This window comes from Lissotriton helveticus, chromosome 8 (assembly GCF_964261635.1).
Source record: "Lissotriton helveticus chromosome 8, aLisHel1.1, whole genome shotgun sequence".
NCBI classification, from domain to species: Eukaryota; Metazoa; Chordata; class Amphibia; order Caudata; family Salamandridae; genus Lissotriton; species Lissotriton helveticus.
Genome location: NC_136069.1, coordinates 377,383,899 through 377,397,544, shown reverse-complemented (window position 1 = coordinate 377,397,544; position 13,646 = coordinate 377,383,899). Strand labels below are relative to the sequence as shown.

Here is a 13,646-nt window from a genome sequence, read left to right as displayed (position 1 = left end):
TTGAATAAATCATACATTCACCTCAGTCAAGAGATCTGAGTTAAATCCATCGTTCTTTTGCTCACTATGCCACCTCAGTTTAGACCCAGCCATATGTAAATCAGTCTTGACCCTGTGCCTCATGGGAACTGTCCAGACAGACTTGCCAAGCCAGGTCCTCCCTGGACCGGAAACAAGCATCCTGGGACCGGTTTCTGGGTATTACACTTCATCAGCCAGGCTAGCTTGAATCCATTGGCCCATTGAGCAAGGGACCCCGTCTGGGTATACCCATCCCATTTAGGGTGAAAAGTGCTACGCAAACAAATGATGGACGGAATGCTGAATAAATCATACATTCACCCCCAGTCAAGAGATCTGAGTTAAATTCATCGTTCTTTTTCTCACCATGCCTCCCCAGTTTAGACCCAGCCATATGTAAATCAGTCTTGACCCTGTGCCTCATGGAAACTGTCCAGACGGAACTGCCAAGCCAGGTCCTCCCTGGACCAGAAACAAGCATCCTGGGACCGGTTTCTGGGTATTACTCTTCATCAGCCAGGCTAACTTGAATCCAGTGGCACAGTGAGCAAGGGACCCCGTCTGGGTATACCCATCCCATTTAGGATGAAAAGTGCTACGCAAACAAATGATGGATGGAATGCTGAATAAATCATACATGAATGTATGACATTGTTCTGCAGTCTGCCAATAAATTGTTCTTTTTGCATTTGTCACCCCGAGTGGGACGGGTATGCCCAGACGTGGGTCCGGTACTCTCCATGCCACTGGAGTCAAGCTATCCTGGCTGATGAGGGCTGAAAGACCGAAACCGGTCCTAGGATGCTTGTTTCATGTCCAGGGAGGACCTACCAGTTCGGGCTGGACTGTTCCCATTGGGCTCAGGGTCAAGACTGATTTGCATATGGCTGGGTCCAAACTGGAATGGCATGGTGAGCAAAAAAACAATGTATTTAGGCCCAGATGTCTGTACTGGGGTGAATGTATGACATTGCTCTGCATTCTGTCCATCAATTGTTCTTTTTGCATTTACCAGGTGGCATTAACGCCTTCCATGCTCATGACGAGCTCTGCTCGTCATGCAGTACACTACTCATGTGCTCATGACGAGCTGAGCTCGTCATGAACAATGGGATTTCAGGGAGTTCAGCACCAAGAGTGAATTGCTGTAGCATTCAAGGTGTTAAGCTACGTTAAGTGGCTTAACGCCGCCTTGTAAATAAGGCAAAGGGGTTAATTCTACCAGAATGTCTAAAAACGTTACGGGCGGGTGGCATTCAGTCCTTGTAAATATGCCCTATAGTATCTTACACAAATGTACAGAGACATGGAGATAAGTATTACAACTATTGCATCACTATCACCAGATAGGACACAAAAAAATACCGATGTGATCCTGAAAGATGGCCAGCGAAGAGTCATGTGTATAGGGTGAAAATCTTATGAAGGGTGAAGCAGGTTATTTGTCCATGCATTAGTATATGCATAGTGCTCTAAAGAGGAGACACGTTTAGTGTATTAGAACAATCAAGGTGGTGAGAGAGTGATGAAAGGTAATGATGGGAAACCCAAACTGGGTAACAAGCGAGTTTTCAATTGAAACGAGACCATATGCCTTGAAAAACTAAAAAAGAGAATCAGCCCAAGATAATGCATTGATGTGATGTATGCACACATTGTCAAAGAAAATGTACCTAAAATGTATAACAAATGCCAGTATTCCGAGAATTCCCGCAACAAAGTAGTGCCTCACTGGAATGTAAAATTAAAACACAAAATTAGGTGTTTCATCTGATTGTAAATTTGCACTGCAACTATAATGAAAACATTAGGGATGCCACACACAGTAGTGTTAAAAACGGAGAGGCAAGATGAACCTCACCACCATACATGAAGTAAAGTGCAGGCTAGGAAGACAAGTTTAGGGCAATATAATGTATAAAGAATAAACCTACAGCCGGTACAGAGTATGGTGTGAGTGGGGTGAACGGGAAGACGAAGATCATCTCAAATTAAATAACGACGGTCCTCACACATATGGCATCCTTCATTGCCAATAACAGATAGTGGAGTTAGTGCCAACAGTAAATGTGCCAGTTTGGAACGGGGCAACATATCTATGGAGAGGAAAAGGGGAGTAGTGTTTAGAAATAAGATAATCTAATCCTTTAATTAATAAAAGGTAACTGTAGCTGGAGGAAAATCCTCAGTCTACACATACCAATTAGGGAAGTGGCAAGCAAGGACGCATGTAGAGCTATAGTAGGTGAAGACGCATCCCGTATTAGTGCACGTGGCAATCTGAAATAAATTAATATGCTGCCATTACAACAAAAATTCGATCTCCAACCGATCCACCATTGTGGTGTCTAATAATAGCAGGTCTCAAGTATGAGCACTTAGCAAATGCCCAAGGTGGAACATACCTGTTGTATATCAGCGTAACAAACACAAATGATATGCGGGCGAAAAAAAGGGGTATTTGCTTAGCCTTCATAAGCCTACAGACAATAAACACAAAAGTTATCAAGTAATCCTGTTGAGTGTTCGAATGATGGCGGGACAAAGTTAGAGAAGTTAGCGGTGCGGTGCACGGGCTGCTTTCCTTTAAAAGGTAGCAGAACTGTGTACGTATGTTACCGACAATGAGTTAGCCGACATGTGCATGGAACTCGGTATAAGTACCGGTCGATTGGTAAAAGGAGAAAGAGGACTGCAGGTGAAGTAAAAGCTACAGTTAACGTCCAGACGGGTGCCATCTTGGCAGAGGGGCGCATTAAAAATGTGGGAATACTAATGCATGGACAATTAACCATGCTCAACCCTTCTTAGGATTTTCCCCCAATACACATGACCCTTCACTGGCCATCTTTCAGTATCACATCAATATTTTTTTGAGTTTCATCTGGTGATGGTGATGCAGTAGTTTTAATTCTTATCCCTATGTCATCGGTACATTTGTGTAAGATACTATGTATATTCTTTTGCAGCCTTGAAAAAGTCTCTGTGACGAAACATGTGTTGGCTGCCTGTCTGTATTGGATATAACATTTAAAGCAAACATGTGAATAACTGCAATAAATAAATCACAACAAACACAACTTCGATCTTGTAATGCTTCTTTACTGAACATATTATATGATTTTGAACTTCTTTGTGTGCTTCAGTATTTCCTTGTTTGTATGTTTAATACCATTCCATTGGAACGCCATCAGCCCCCGGTGTTTTACAAGTACTCAGCTCTATTATTGCATTTTTTACATGTACTGCATTATGAGTTCCCTCAACATATCCCTCTGCTTTTGCATCAATTTGCTAATTGTTTGGATAGTCAACACAAGGTACTCTTCCCATCCCTAGGGATTCGCTTGGTTTGCAGTCAAACATTTATTCTAATCAAGAAATACCCTGTTCGTATGCTCTTGCATATTGACCATGTGGTATAACTTGTCTATAATTGCCAGGATGTTGATGTGGACCTTCCCATTTTTTAAGCAACCAGGCCAGCCCAGCATCTTACCCATCTTATCTCCTTCCTTTTGTAAGACCTGCCTATACTGTGTTCTTTGTAGCATCTCTTTCTCAGCAATTTCCCCATTATCTTCAATTTAAACTGATGTACCTCATAGCACTGATTCCTGTCATGTCTGCCTTATACTCAAAATACTGCTCAATGCTCTCCTTCACTGTATGAGTAAATACAGTGTCTTGCAGTGCAGCAACAGATAACCCCAAAGGGGTATGGCCACTCTGTATTTCCGGCATGAATACCAGACCTAGAGTGGTGAGTGATCAAAAACACACTGCCCTGATGCACCATGTCTGGAATTCGCTGTAATTGTAATTGTAATTATGTATTTATAGAGCGCACGGCTACTCCATGGAGTGTCCCGGCGCTAACAACCACTGAAAACAGGCAGAAAAGGACACACGGCTACAGGATTAATGCTACTTATTGAAATAGACAGGTCTTTAATTTCCTCCTGAACTCGCCTAGTTCGGTTGTCTGTCTAAGGGCAATGGGGAGACCATTCCATAAGCGGGGTGCTAACACTTGGAAAGAGCAGCCACCCCTGCGAGAACGGGAAAACATAGGAATGGTCATCAGATACTGCATCGAGGACCTCAATGTCCATTGCGGGGCATAATGCTGTATCCTTTTCCTAATGTAATGGGCCCCAGAGTTGTGTAGGGCCTTGAAGGCCAAGGTGAGGGCCTTAAACTGGACCCTCTTACGCACCGGAAGCCAGTGGAGAGATTTTAAGTGGGGAGTCATGTGATCCCTGGGTGCAGTCATCAGAATAGCTCTGACCGCCGAGTTCTGGATCACCTGTAGGCGGCTCAGAAGGTATTCCAGTAGGCCTAAATAAAGGGCATTAGCATAGTCCAGCCTAGATGCAATAAGGGCCTGAACTACCGTCTTTCTAAGGGAGATCGGCAGCAGGGGAAGGAAATTCCTCAGCATTTTTAAAAGCCCAAAGCAGGTGCCGGCCACAGTTTGAATTTGGGTCTTCATAGACATGTCTGAATCCATCTTTACCCCAAGGTTTTTACTGAGGTAACTGAAAACTTGGGGGTGACATGTCCTGTGGCTACCAGAGGCGCCACTCTATGCTCAGGTCGAGTCTGAAAAAAATTATCTCAGACTTTTCGGGATTACACTTTAGTTGGCTCCGTTAAACAGATGTTTATCTCACTACCTCTAAACACGCTGCCCTTCTCGCTGGTAAACAGAAGTTGTGTGTCATCAGCGTAAGACACAATTTTAGCACCTTATTGCTCCGCTAAAAGTGCAAGTGGGGCCATATACATATTGAACAAGGCTGGGCTTAGCACAGGAACACTCACTTTCATGGGGGTGATACGGGGTGAGAACGGAGGGGATCATACAGTTTGCTGGCAGCCACTTAAAAAGGAAATATACCATTTGAAAACCGTGCCTCCAATCCCGCAATCCTGGAGTCTTTCCAGTAGTTGGTCATGGGGCACGGTATCAAAGGCCGCCGACAGATCTAGTAGTACAAGTACCGCATTCCCCCCACTATCCAAGATGGTTTTGATAGTTTCAGAAACTTCTAGTAGGGCTGTCTCAGTACTAAAGTTAGATCTGCACCTAGACTGACTCGGATGTAATATGTTGTTAGCCACCACAAACCCCGTGGTAACACTGATAACGTATTTCTCCAAAACTTTGGGGAAAAAAAGCCAAAAGTGAAATGGGCCTGTAGTTACTCGCCATCAGTGGGTCAACTGTAGGTTTTTGTAACAGTGGGAGAATTCTAGCGTGTTTCCAGCACTCCAGCATTCTTCACTCCGCCAGTGAAGAGTTCAGTACTCGATTCACCGCTGGATACATTACTTCCTCAATTGACACCAGTACTCGCTCTGGACAGGGGTCCATAAAGTAGCCAGATTTCAGAGCCTTCATTATCTCGAGAGATTTATCCAGAGAAATAGGCGGGAATTGTAAAAGAGTCACTCCTGGCGTAGAGTTTCTCCTGCTGGGGATCACTATGTTTGATCCCACTACCCGGGGCGAGTCCCTACAGGAATCTTGGATATTTTTGATCTTCTCAAAAAAATACTGCGCTAGACTGTTTGTCCAGTCACTGGTTGGGATAACAGAGCTGGTCATAGCATTCGTAGATGTAAAATCATTGACGATTTATTCCTTGCTTTTATTCCCCGCCTGTTCCACTTTGATGGTGAGAAAGCGTTTCTTTTCTTCACAAACCTTGGAGTAGTGAGCTTTCAGAGCCTGTTTATAGATGGCTTTGTCAGATGGATTAAAATTCCCCCGCCATAAGCTCTCCAGGCTTTTACGTGCACTTTTACTTTTTCTAAGGGCCTCCGTAAACCATGGAGCAGAAGCCTTGCTGGCCTTAGCTGCCCGAGTTGTCAGGGGGGCCAGTTCTGCCAAGCGGAGCTGAAGCCAGTTCTCCAAGGAGAAAACATTGCACTCCAATAATCCATAAAAAAAAATGGGGTACAACCTTAGTGCATTGTCCAATGCCGCAGCTGTGAAATTTTTAAAAGTCCTAAAGATATTCCGGCGGGGTCTACAGTGTGATAGAGGACAACTGAATTCTTTAGGGATTCTGAACCTAAGCAGAAAATGATCCGACCATATCATAGGAAGAGGTTCATCCATTTCTATAGTAATCGATGAGAAGACCTGGTCCAAGATATGGCCTTTTTCATGAGTGGGCCAGAAGACATTCCCTTTATCCATTAATACAAAATCCAACCTGAATATGTTTTATGTACCTGCCTATGATGTGAAAATTCCCTTGTGTGGGGGTTCTGTTCTCTCTATATGTTGATAAGTCCTATCTCTCTCGTAATCTGTGCCAGTCTCCCTCTCATTCTCTATGTTTATAAGCAGGGCACTGAGGCAACCTGTTCACCCTTCAGTCTAGAACACAATGATCTGGGTTAACTATGTTGCCCAATCTAGTATACTAAACATAGTCATTAGCATTTGGTATTTACAATCCTATTCTCATCAGTACTGCCATTTAATTTGCCAGTTACCATCACATAACACCCCACAATACCTGTTTTTACCTTAGGTTCAGCAAATAGCAATTTTGGAGCCAGCCAGATCCCCACTCATCTATTGTACATAATGTAAGCTGCATGATAAACCCTCCCCCCCCCCACCCCCCCTTCACTTTTGTTTTATCTTCTCTGCATATACAAGGATTAGATGCATCTCTTCTAAGCAATCAATGTGAATCCCCGTTTTCTCAGATTTCCCCCAACCGTACCCTCTTCAATTAATTATTAAACTGCCATATACTCCAGGTCAGTACTGTTATTGTATCTGTCATATATGTTATATTGTAACATTTGGCCCACTGACTCGTGTTTACATTACTCCATGCTTTCCAGAATCTGTATGTTCTCTCATCCTCAGCATAATAATCTCTACAACATTAGCAACACTCTGATCCACACCATGGCTTCTCTGTCTAAGCCGATGCATGCATATGCAAAATGTTCCCATCCATTGTGTCCAACCGCCTTACAATGCTCAAGGTGCTATATTCAAACATGCTATAATTAGGTACAACACTACTAGAATATTTGTTTCTGGTGAACCAGCACCTATGCAGGAGTCACTCACTGGACACCCGTTGGGTCAGATCCTCAGGGGGCCATGGTTCCCCCAATTATTTGTCTGTAAACTAGCAAAACAGTAGATTATTTGGGATGTCCTTCTGTAGCCTTTCCAGATACTTCATCACACCCCATTGCCATATGTACTTATTGCCCAGGGTGGGTCTATTTGTCACTCAGACCACAGTCATTTACTTATTTTCATTTACTGAAATGACTTTGCCGTCGGTTCTGTTATCCATCTGCTCGAGCCATTCCCTGTTTGCTCAACTGTTGTCAACAAATGCAAACTAATCCCATGACGACTTTTCAGTTTCACAATGAAGAACATGATATATCTCAAATTTAGGGGCCTACACTTCCTCTTTACTTCTACCAATGAGCATCGCAGCTTCTGAACCTGGAGTGATAATGGACACAGCTTGACTGTTGTGCTCTCTATCTTTTCCATGTTTCCTGCAGGATGGCATCTCTGTCTCTGTAATTGAGTAGTCTAAATATTATTGTTCTTAGTACCACCATTGGAGGAGGAGGGATGGCCAGCATTCTATGCACCTGTTCGATCGGAAAAATATTTCAACAGTCGCTTAGGTTTCAGTGTATTTGTGATCCAAACCTGCAGGAATAGTTCTAGGCACTCTACCTTTTCTCTTTCTGGAAGTCCAACCACAAAAATATTATTCCTATGTGATCTTGCGTCTGCATCTTTCACTCTGGTGTTCAGATTCTTGGTCTTCGGCATGAGATCGTCCACCTTTTTCTGCACTGTGGTCACTGTATGTTGCTTGTTAGCAGCCTGCATTTCTATCTGGGTCAGTCTGTCTGTAACATTGTGAAGATCCATCCTTACTGATCCCAGGTCTACAGCCAGTGCATCTACCTTTGCCTCTAGCGATACTCTTGAACCTTGTTTCACTTTCATACCATCCAGCAATGTTAAATCCGACTGCACTGGATCTTGTTCTTGTCTTTAGGCATTCATTGAGAGGATCAGTTGTGAATATTTGGCCATGTTTGTTTGAAGCGGCACTGCTTATGGAACTTTATCTTTCACCATCACGGGGACCTTGCAGTGTACCGCAGCAATCTGCAATAGTTAGCTATGCTAGTCTTATCTGCACTACTTCAATTACTGCTCTAAACCGCTTTCACACTACGATTTGTTCTCGTAATCTGTTACAGAGTCTCACCATGAATGTACATGTTACCATGTGCACCATAGGAATGTTACTATTACTTCACAACTATGCAAATTCCTGCCACCTTCATTATCTCTCTCCTACATAATGTACACAGTCCAATTTTACTAGATATCGTATGCCACCATGTGCCCTTTGGCTGTCTGGCTGCTTGGTTTCCAGGGGACCTTCTTCATAAGTCCTGCATTGCCCAGGCTGCTGACTGCAAATCTCCGCATTCCTCTCCTCGGACTTGCCCAGTAACATGCCAGCACATCCAGAAAGGGCTTGGATCCAGGAGCGGCTCATGCAGGTAAGAGCGGTGGGGCCGGGTGGGGGGGATTCGACAGACGCAGATAGGTAAAATGTATTATTTACTTCATTTTCCCTCTTCGTCTGTTGAACCACCCCCCCCCCCCCCACCCAGCCTCGCCACTCTTACCTGTACGGGCCACACCAGCTTGGACTTCCTTTTGAGCTCTGTCGGCACTGCCGCCCGGTCCAGCCATGAGGCTCCAAGCGTCTGGCTCCACATCTCTGTATCCTCTCCACTCTCTTTCCCACCATGCTCTGGCTTGTCCTCATGATGGCTATGCCATCATATGTCTACAGGCAGAACTGATCTTTCTTTTCAGTCCATCCGCTACCGTGTCGCCATCCTTTCCAGCATCATACTATGCTGCCCATACTTCCCCACGGCATACTGTTCTATGCGGTCTTCAGTTGTATTCAACGCCATCCCGCACTGCCATGTCAGCAGGAATTTCCAGCTCGCCTAAGCAGCCATCTTTAATGCGCCAAGCGTCTCTGGTGACAGGTCCTTTATTTGCGCTTTGAGTCAGAATTCTCCTCTATACATCCACAACTGCTTTCATTTTGAAATTTTGCTATGTTCTTTTACGTGCTGCTATTCATTTAATGGCAGAATGGGTGTTTTTATTACAGATTTGTTTTTTTAACTTTTAGGCCACAAGCCGGGGTGTCCAGCAAACATGCCCCAACAATATCACGTTCAGCCACCATCAAAACAATTTTTAAAGAAATAACTGCAAAGCTATCCACTTGGCAAATCATATTTCATAATGACACTAAGATGATTACCCTGATTTCATGTATTTATGGTATTGTAGTACATGTGTCAAGACTACAAAATTAGTTTTTATTTTTTTTATTTTTTACTCTTTTACAGTCCTAATTTGGAATGAATAAGACATCTGGGCATTATTACAAAACAAGTTTAAATAGTTATTAAACGATTTGAAATAAGAACAGTTAGGAGAAAGTTCCTGAGTACCTCAACTATTCTCAAACCCAAAAGTCAAATCGAAGATGTTGCCTGAACAGGATGGTTTTGAAAGCTTGTTTCAGGGCACAGAATTCTACTGATAAGTAACTCTGATCATACCCAGTCCATAAAGAGTCTCATTCACTGCTGTACGTGGTAAAAGAAAGATCTGACAATGTTAATAGGTTAGGCCAGCAATGCTGTCCTAAAGAAATTTATTTCCCTGATTCTATGTAGCAGATCAAGGAAAACATTGTATGTATTGTTTGGGACAGTAACTTAGAAATTTGGGAAAAAAGCACATCAACCAGAAAATATGTAATTTATAGACATGTTACAATAATATGGATTCCTCTAGGCCTGCAGAAGGGTGGTTTAGGATAGTAGCTGTAAAAGATTACAACAATATTAAGTAACAAAATATCGACCGGCAACAATTCAATGTAAAGTGCAGAATATCAACTACAGCTGTACTTACATTTACTGTGCAGAGTATATAACCTCATCAAGGTACATAGGTGTGGCGTTAAGAATATCACTTACTTATATATACATACCATAAGGATATAGTTAGTGGCAGTCGATATTCTGTACTCAATATTGTTGGAGCTTGATATGCGATAAAATCCTTTCCCATTCAATCTGAAATTAAATTATTGTCACCTGTTACTTTGAAAATGCAGTTTTCACAGCCTAATGTCTTCCTTTCTTACTTTATGTCCCCGCCAGACCACCGCTCTTGATAAGGAGAGGCAGGTTTTCAGACGAAGACGCAACCAGGATGTGAGGTGCCGGATGTACGAGGCCCAGCCAGTAACGCCGGATCTGACCTCAGAATCGGAAGACTATTCGCCGAGCTCCTCTGAGACCGTTCGCTCACCTAACTCACCCTTTTAAAGAAACTCTCTCAGTCATAGGTCCCGGCTTAACCCTTTGAGACTCTGAAAATATTTTTGTTTATGTTTATTTAAAAGGATTAGATCTGGAAATATAATTTATTGGTCTTCAAAGGCAGAACAAACAGATAGTTTCCAATATTTTCCTCGTATTAACTTCAAGATTCAGTACGCGTGCTTTAGTCTTAGTTGAAACTTGCTGCTAAAGTGATCCTCAAAGGTTTAAGCTGTTTTGCATTTTTCTTTAAAGTTCGAAACAATGAATGTTTTCATCAGCCAAGCTAGGGTCTGCAAGTATGTAATCTTAGCACGTGTTAATCCTCTGAGTGCTCAACTTTCTTTAAAGTTGGCCGTCTAGTTTAGTCAGTATATCCAAGGGTGATGTACGAAATAATGCACCTCACTGCAAATGGGTTAATTGGAGAAAATTCTATCTAAAAGAATACCTTGCTATCACAGAAGAAGCCAGATTTTTTTCTCAAATGAGTTTGCCTGAATGACTGCTTTTGCGTTCACTATCATTTTATAAGGTGTGATATTCCGATTTTTTGTTTTCAACAAGAACGAACCAAATGCCTCCGAGTGAACCAGTGCTTAATTTGTATATAAAAAAAAATAAGTACCAGGGCTCTCATCAGAAGGCCGCTACAGCTTGCACCACTCATTGCCCCTGCCATGCTGACAATGATAGTAACACAACTCCTAGCCATCACACTCCTGCAAGTGTCACAATTTGGACTATTTCAGGATTCCAAAGCTGTAGGAATGGATTGGGTGGCAGATAATAGTCATTTTTAATCTATATTGAATTCATAATTACCTGTTGCTGTCATCTCTTAATTAGCCAGAGAGCGTCACCGCATGGGAAACTGTGACAAGTGCCGGTGTTGACAATTAAGTGCAGGTGCCGAGCACAGGAAACCATTGGCTCAAATTAAGCACTACTCCGACTTTTCCATATATTTTCATTATAGCACTTGTCATGGCTGGTTCCACTTTAGTAGCCTAATGTCATCATTTCAGTTGGTTGATAGATCTAGTGAGGTTGGTCACTTCTGTAGTAAAGTGCAATATTTCCCAGAGCAGAATTTAATGCAGCTCTATAACTATTTGTTCAGGACAGTCATCAGGTGTGTTTAGTGCTTGAGACTGAAATTTCCTCAGTGAATCGGCCAAAGTGTAAATAAAGCAATTAGTTAATTGAATCAAATTTCATGCTATGAATAGTTGAGGAATCACGTCAAGTCTCTGTTGCTTTCATGTTCCATGCATAGAGCATACACTTTCACTGTATGTTATTCACACAGTCTCTTGCTTCAAACGGTGACTGCACTTTACTAAGGTTTCTTAAGATATAGTAAGGGTTCTCCAGTTCATCACAGCTATATTTCACCCTTTTGTTTTGAAAATTTGCCTGAACTAGTTAGGAAAACATTGGAAAATTGGATCCTCACTCACATTTAATTTCACCTTCTCATAACTTGATCGCGGGGAGAATCTTTCGACCAAGTTATTACCATCGAGCATAACATGGAACCATGTATGCTTCCCCCATTATATGTATAGTCAATGAATACTGGTGCTAAATAATATGTATTATTGCAAATATATATATGTATGTATGCAACACAGACCTCACATCTTGCAGAAACACGGCATCATTTTGGAGTCGGGTGATCGTATCTCACTGCAATAAACAAAGAAAACCACTAGAGTTGGTGGACAAGAGCCGGGCACAGTGGTACGATGACATGACTTCCAGTACTTCTCCATCTCCCATAAAGTGACACTGTATAGGTGTGATTACATGAAGGTTGAAAGGACAAATTAACTTCCTCATTCTATGTCAGCACTTAAATCAGTACTCAGAGGGTTAACAGAAAAGCACAAGGCATGCTGATTATATTGGTGTATCTAAACAGCTTTGCTTCTTAGCTAGTGTTTGCTACTCTAGGGTTTTCAGGAAACCCTGGGAATATTTCAAGTTAGTTGTTGTTCCAGCATTTTCTATAATCAAATTAATTTTATTTTTGGTTGAACTGATCACGGAATATAAATATGTATCATTCATGCAGTGCCAGTTTGTAGAACTATATGCCATTCCTCAAATAATTCCACAAAGTCTTTTTTTAAAGTGCTTTATACAAGGCTCACAGTGGTGGTATAGGTGACTGAACTAAGTCTTGGTTCTTGGTAAACAATCAGCCATGGTCTCTCGAGATATGAGGGAGGGGGCGTCCTTGCGGTAGGTTACATTTTCCAGTAGTAAGAGCGATATCATTATCTACAGTCCGCCAATCATCTTTAAAGATGAGGGTTGTTCACACATAGGAGCCTAGGCCCCGCCATTGTAGCACAGATAGCCCATGTTACAATTAGCCAAAACATTATTTGCTTCAGACTGTTAGCGGGGACAGGAAGATTTTAGTCATGGAAAAATGTCATTGCTTTCCAGTAGTTCTCATCTGACTTACATGCGGTGCGTACTACAATAAGCAAAGCCAAACCTGTGAATAAACTATTTACTGAACCTACGTCTTGTTGTTTACTTCTTGTTCTGCTTACCTTGCTGTTGCATGCTGTTACAGGGGAACACTAGTCATCCTTGGTGATTTCATGTGAGCAGTGAACAAAGGAACCTCCCTTGGTCATCTGCATACACCAGTTTTAATATATTAATAATAATTCCTATTTGTAAAGCATGAACATATCACCCCTTAAGTGTTTCAAGGCGCTGGCCGCTTCCAGGAAGATTGAGCGAGCTATTGCCCAGAGTCACATGATGCTGATCTGAGCTGCCACCGGCGATGGAACCGTGAGCCCCACGCTTCGGAGTCAGTCTTTAGTGATTGCAAAATCTGTGCGTCCAAAAATCACAGTATTTGTTACACCAGAACTGATTTCTATTTACTAAACATATTTTGCGAGTCCGAAAAGCCAGTGCAACTCAAAAAATGGGGTTTGCATGTCATTCCAAATTGCAATTAGGAGGGGGTGTTTTACTAATTGTGAGTAGAAATGGTATGTAACAAAGGTTTGCAAACACAATTTCAATTTCACTTCAATGGAGATGGTAAATGATTTAGAAAGCGTAAGTTATCAGTTTGGGAAAGCTTTACCTTTGTGAATCCTGTCAGGTGATATTCCCAAGTGAGAATTTTATTT

General features: G+C 42.3%; 1 protein-coding gene across 4 annotated transcripts in view; it reads left to right on the top strand.

Moving 5' to 3' along the window:
* Positions 1-13,015, top strand: part of DCLK1 (doublecortin like kinase 1) — a 1,138,541-nt gene extending 1,125,526 nt beyond the window's left edge. For all 4 annotated transcript variants that reach the window (XM_078657178.1, XM_078657179.1, XM_078657181.1 and 1 more), the window contains one exon: positions 10,315-13,015. In XM_078657178.1, the coding sequence (XP_078513304.1) occupies positions 10,315-10,482 (168 nt within the window). In that variant the 3' untranslated portion in view covers positions 10,483-13,015. The remainder of the gene's footprint in view (positions 1-10,314) is intronic.
* Positions 13,016-13,646: the final 631 nt, after the last annotated feature.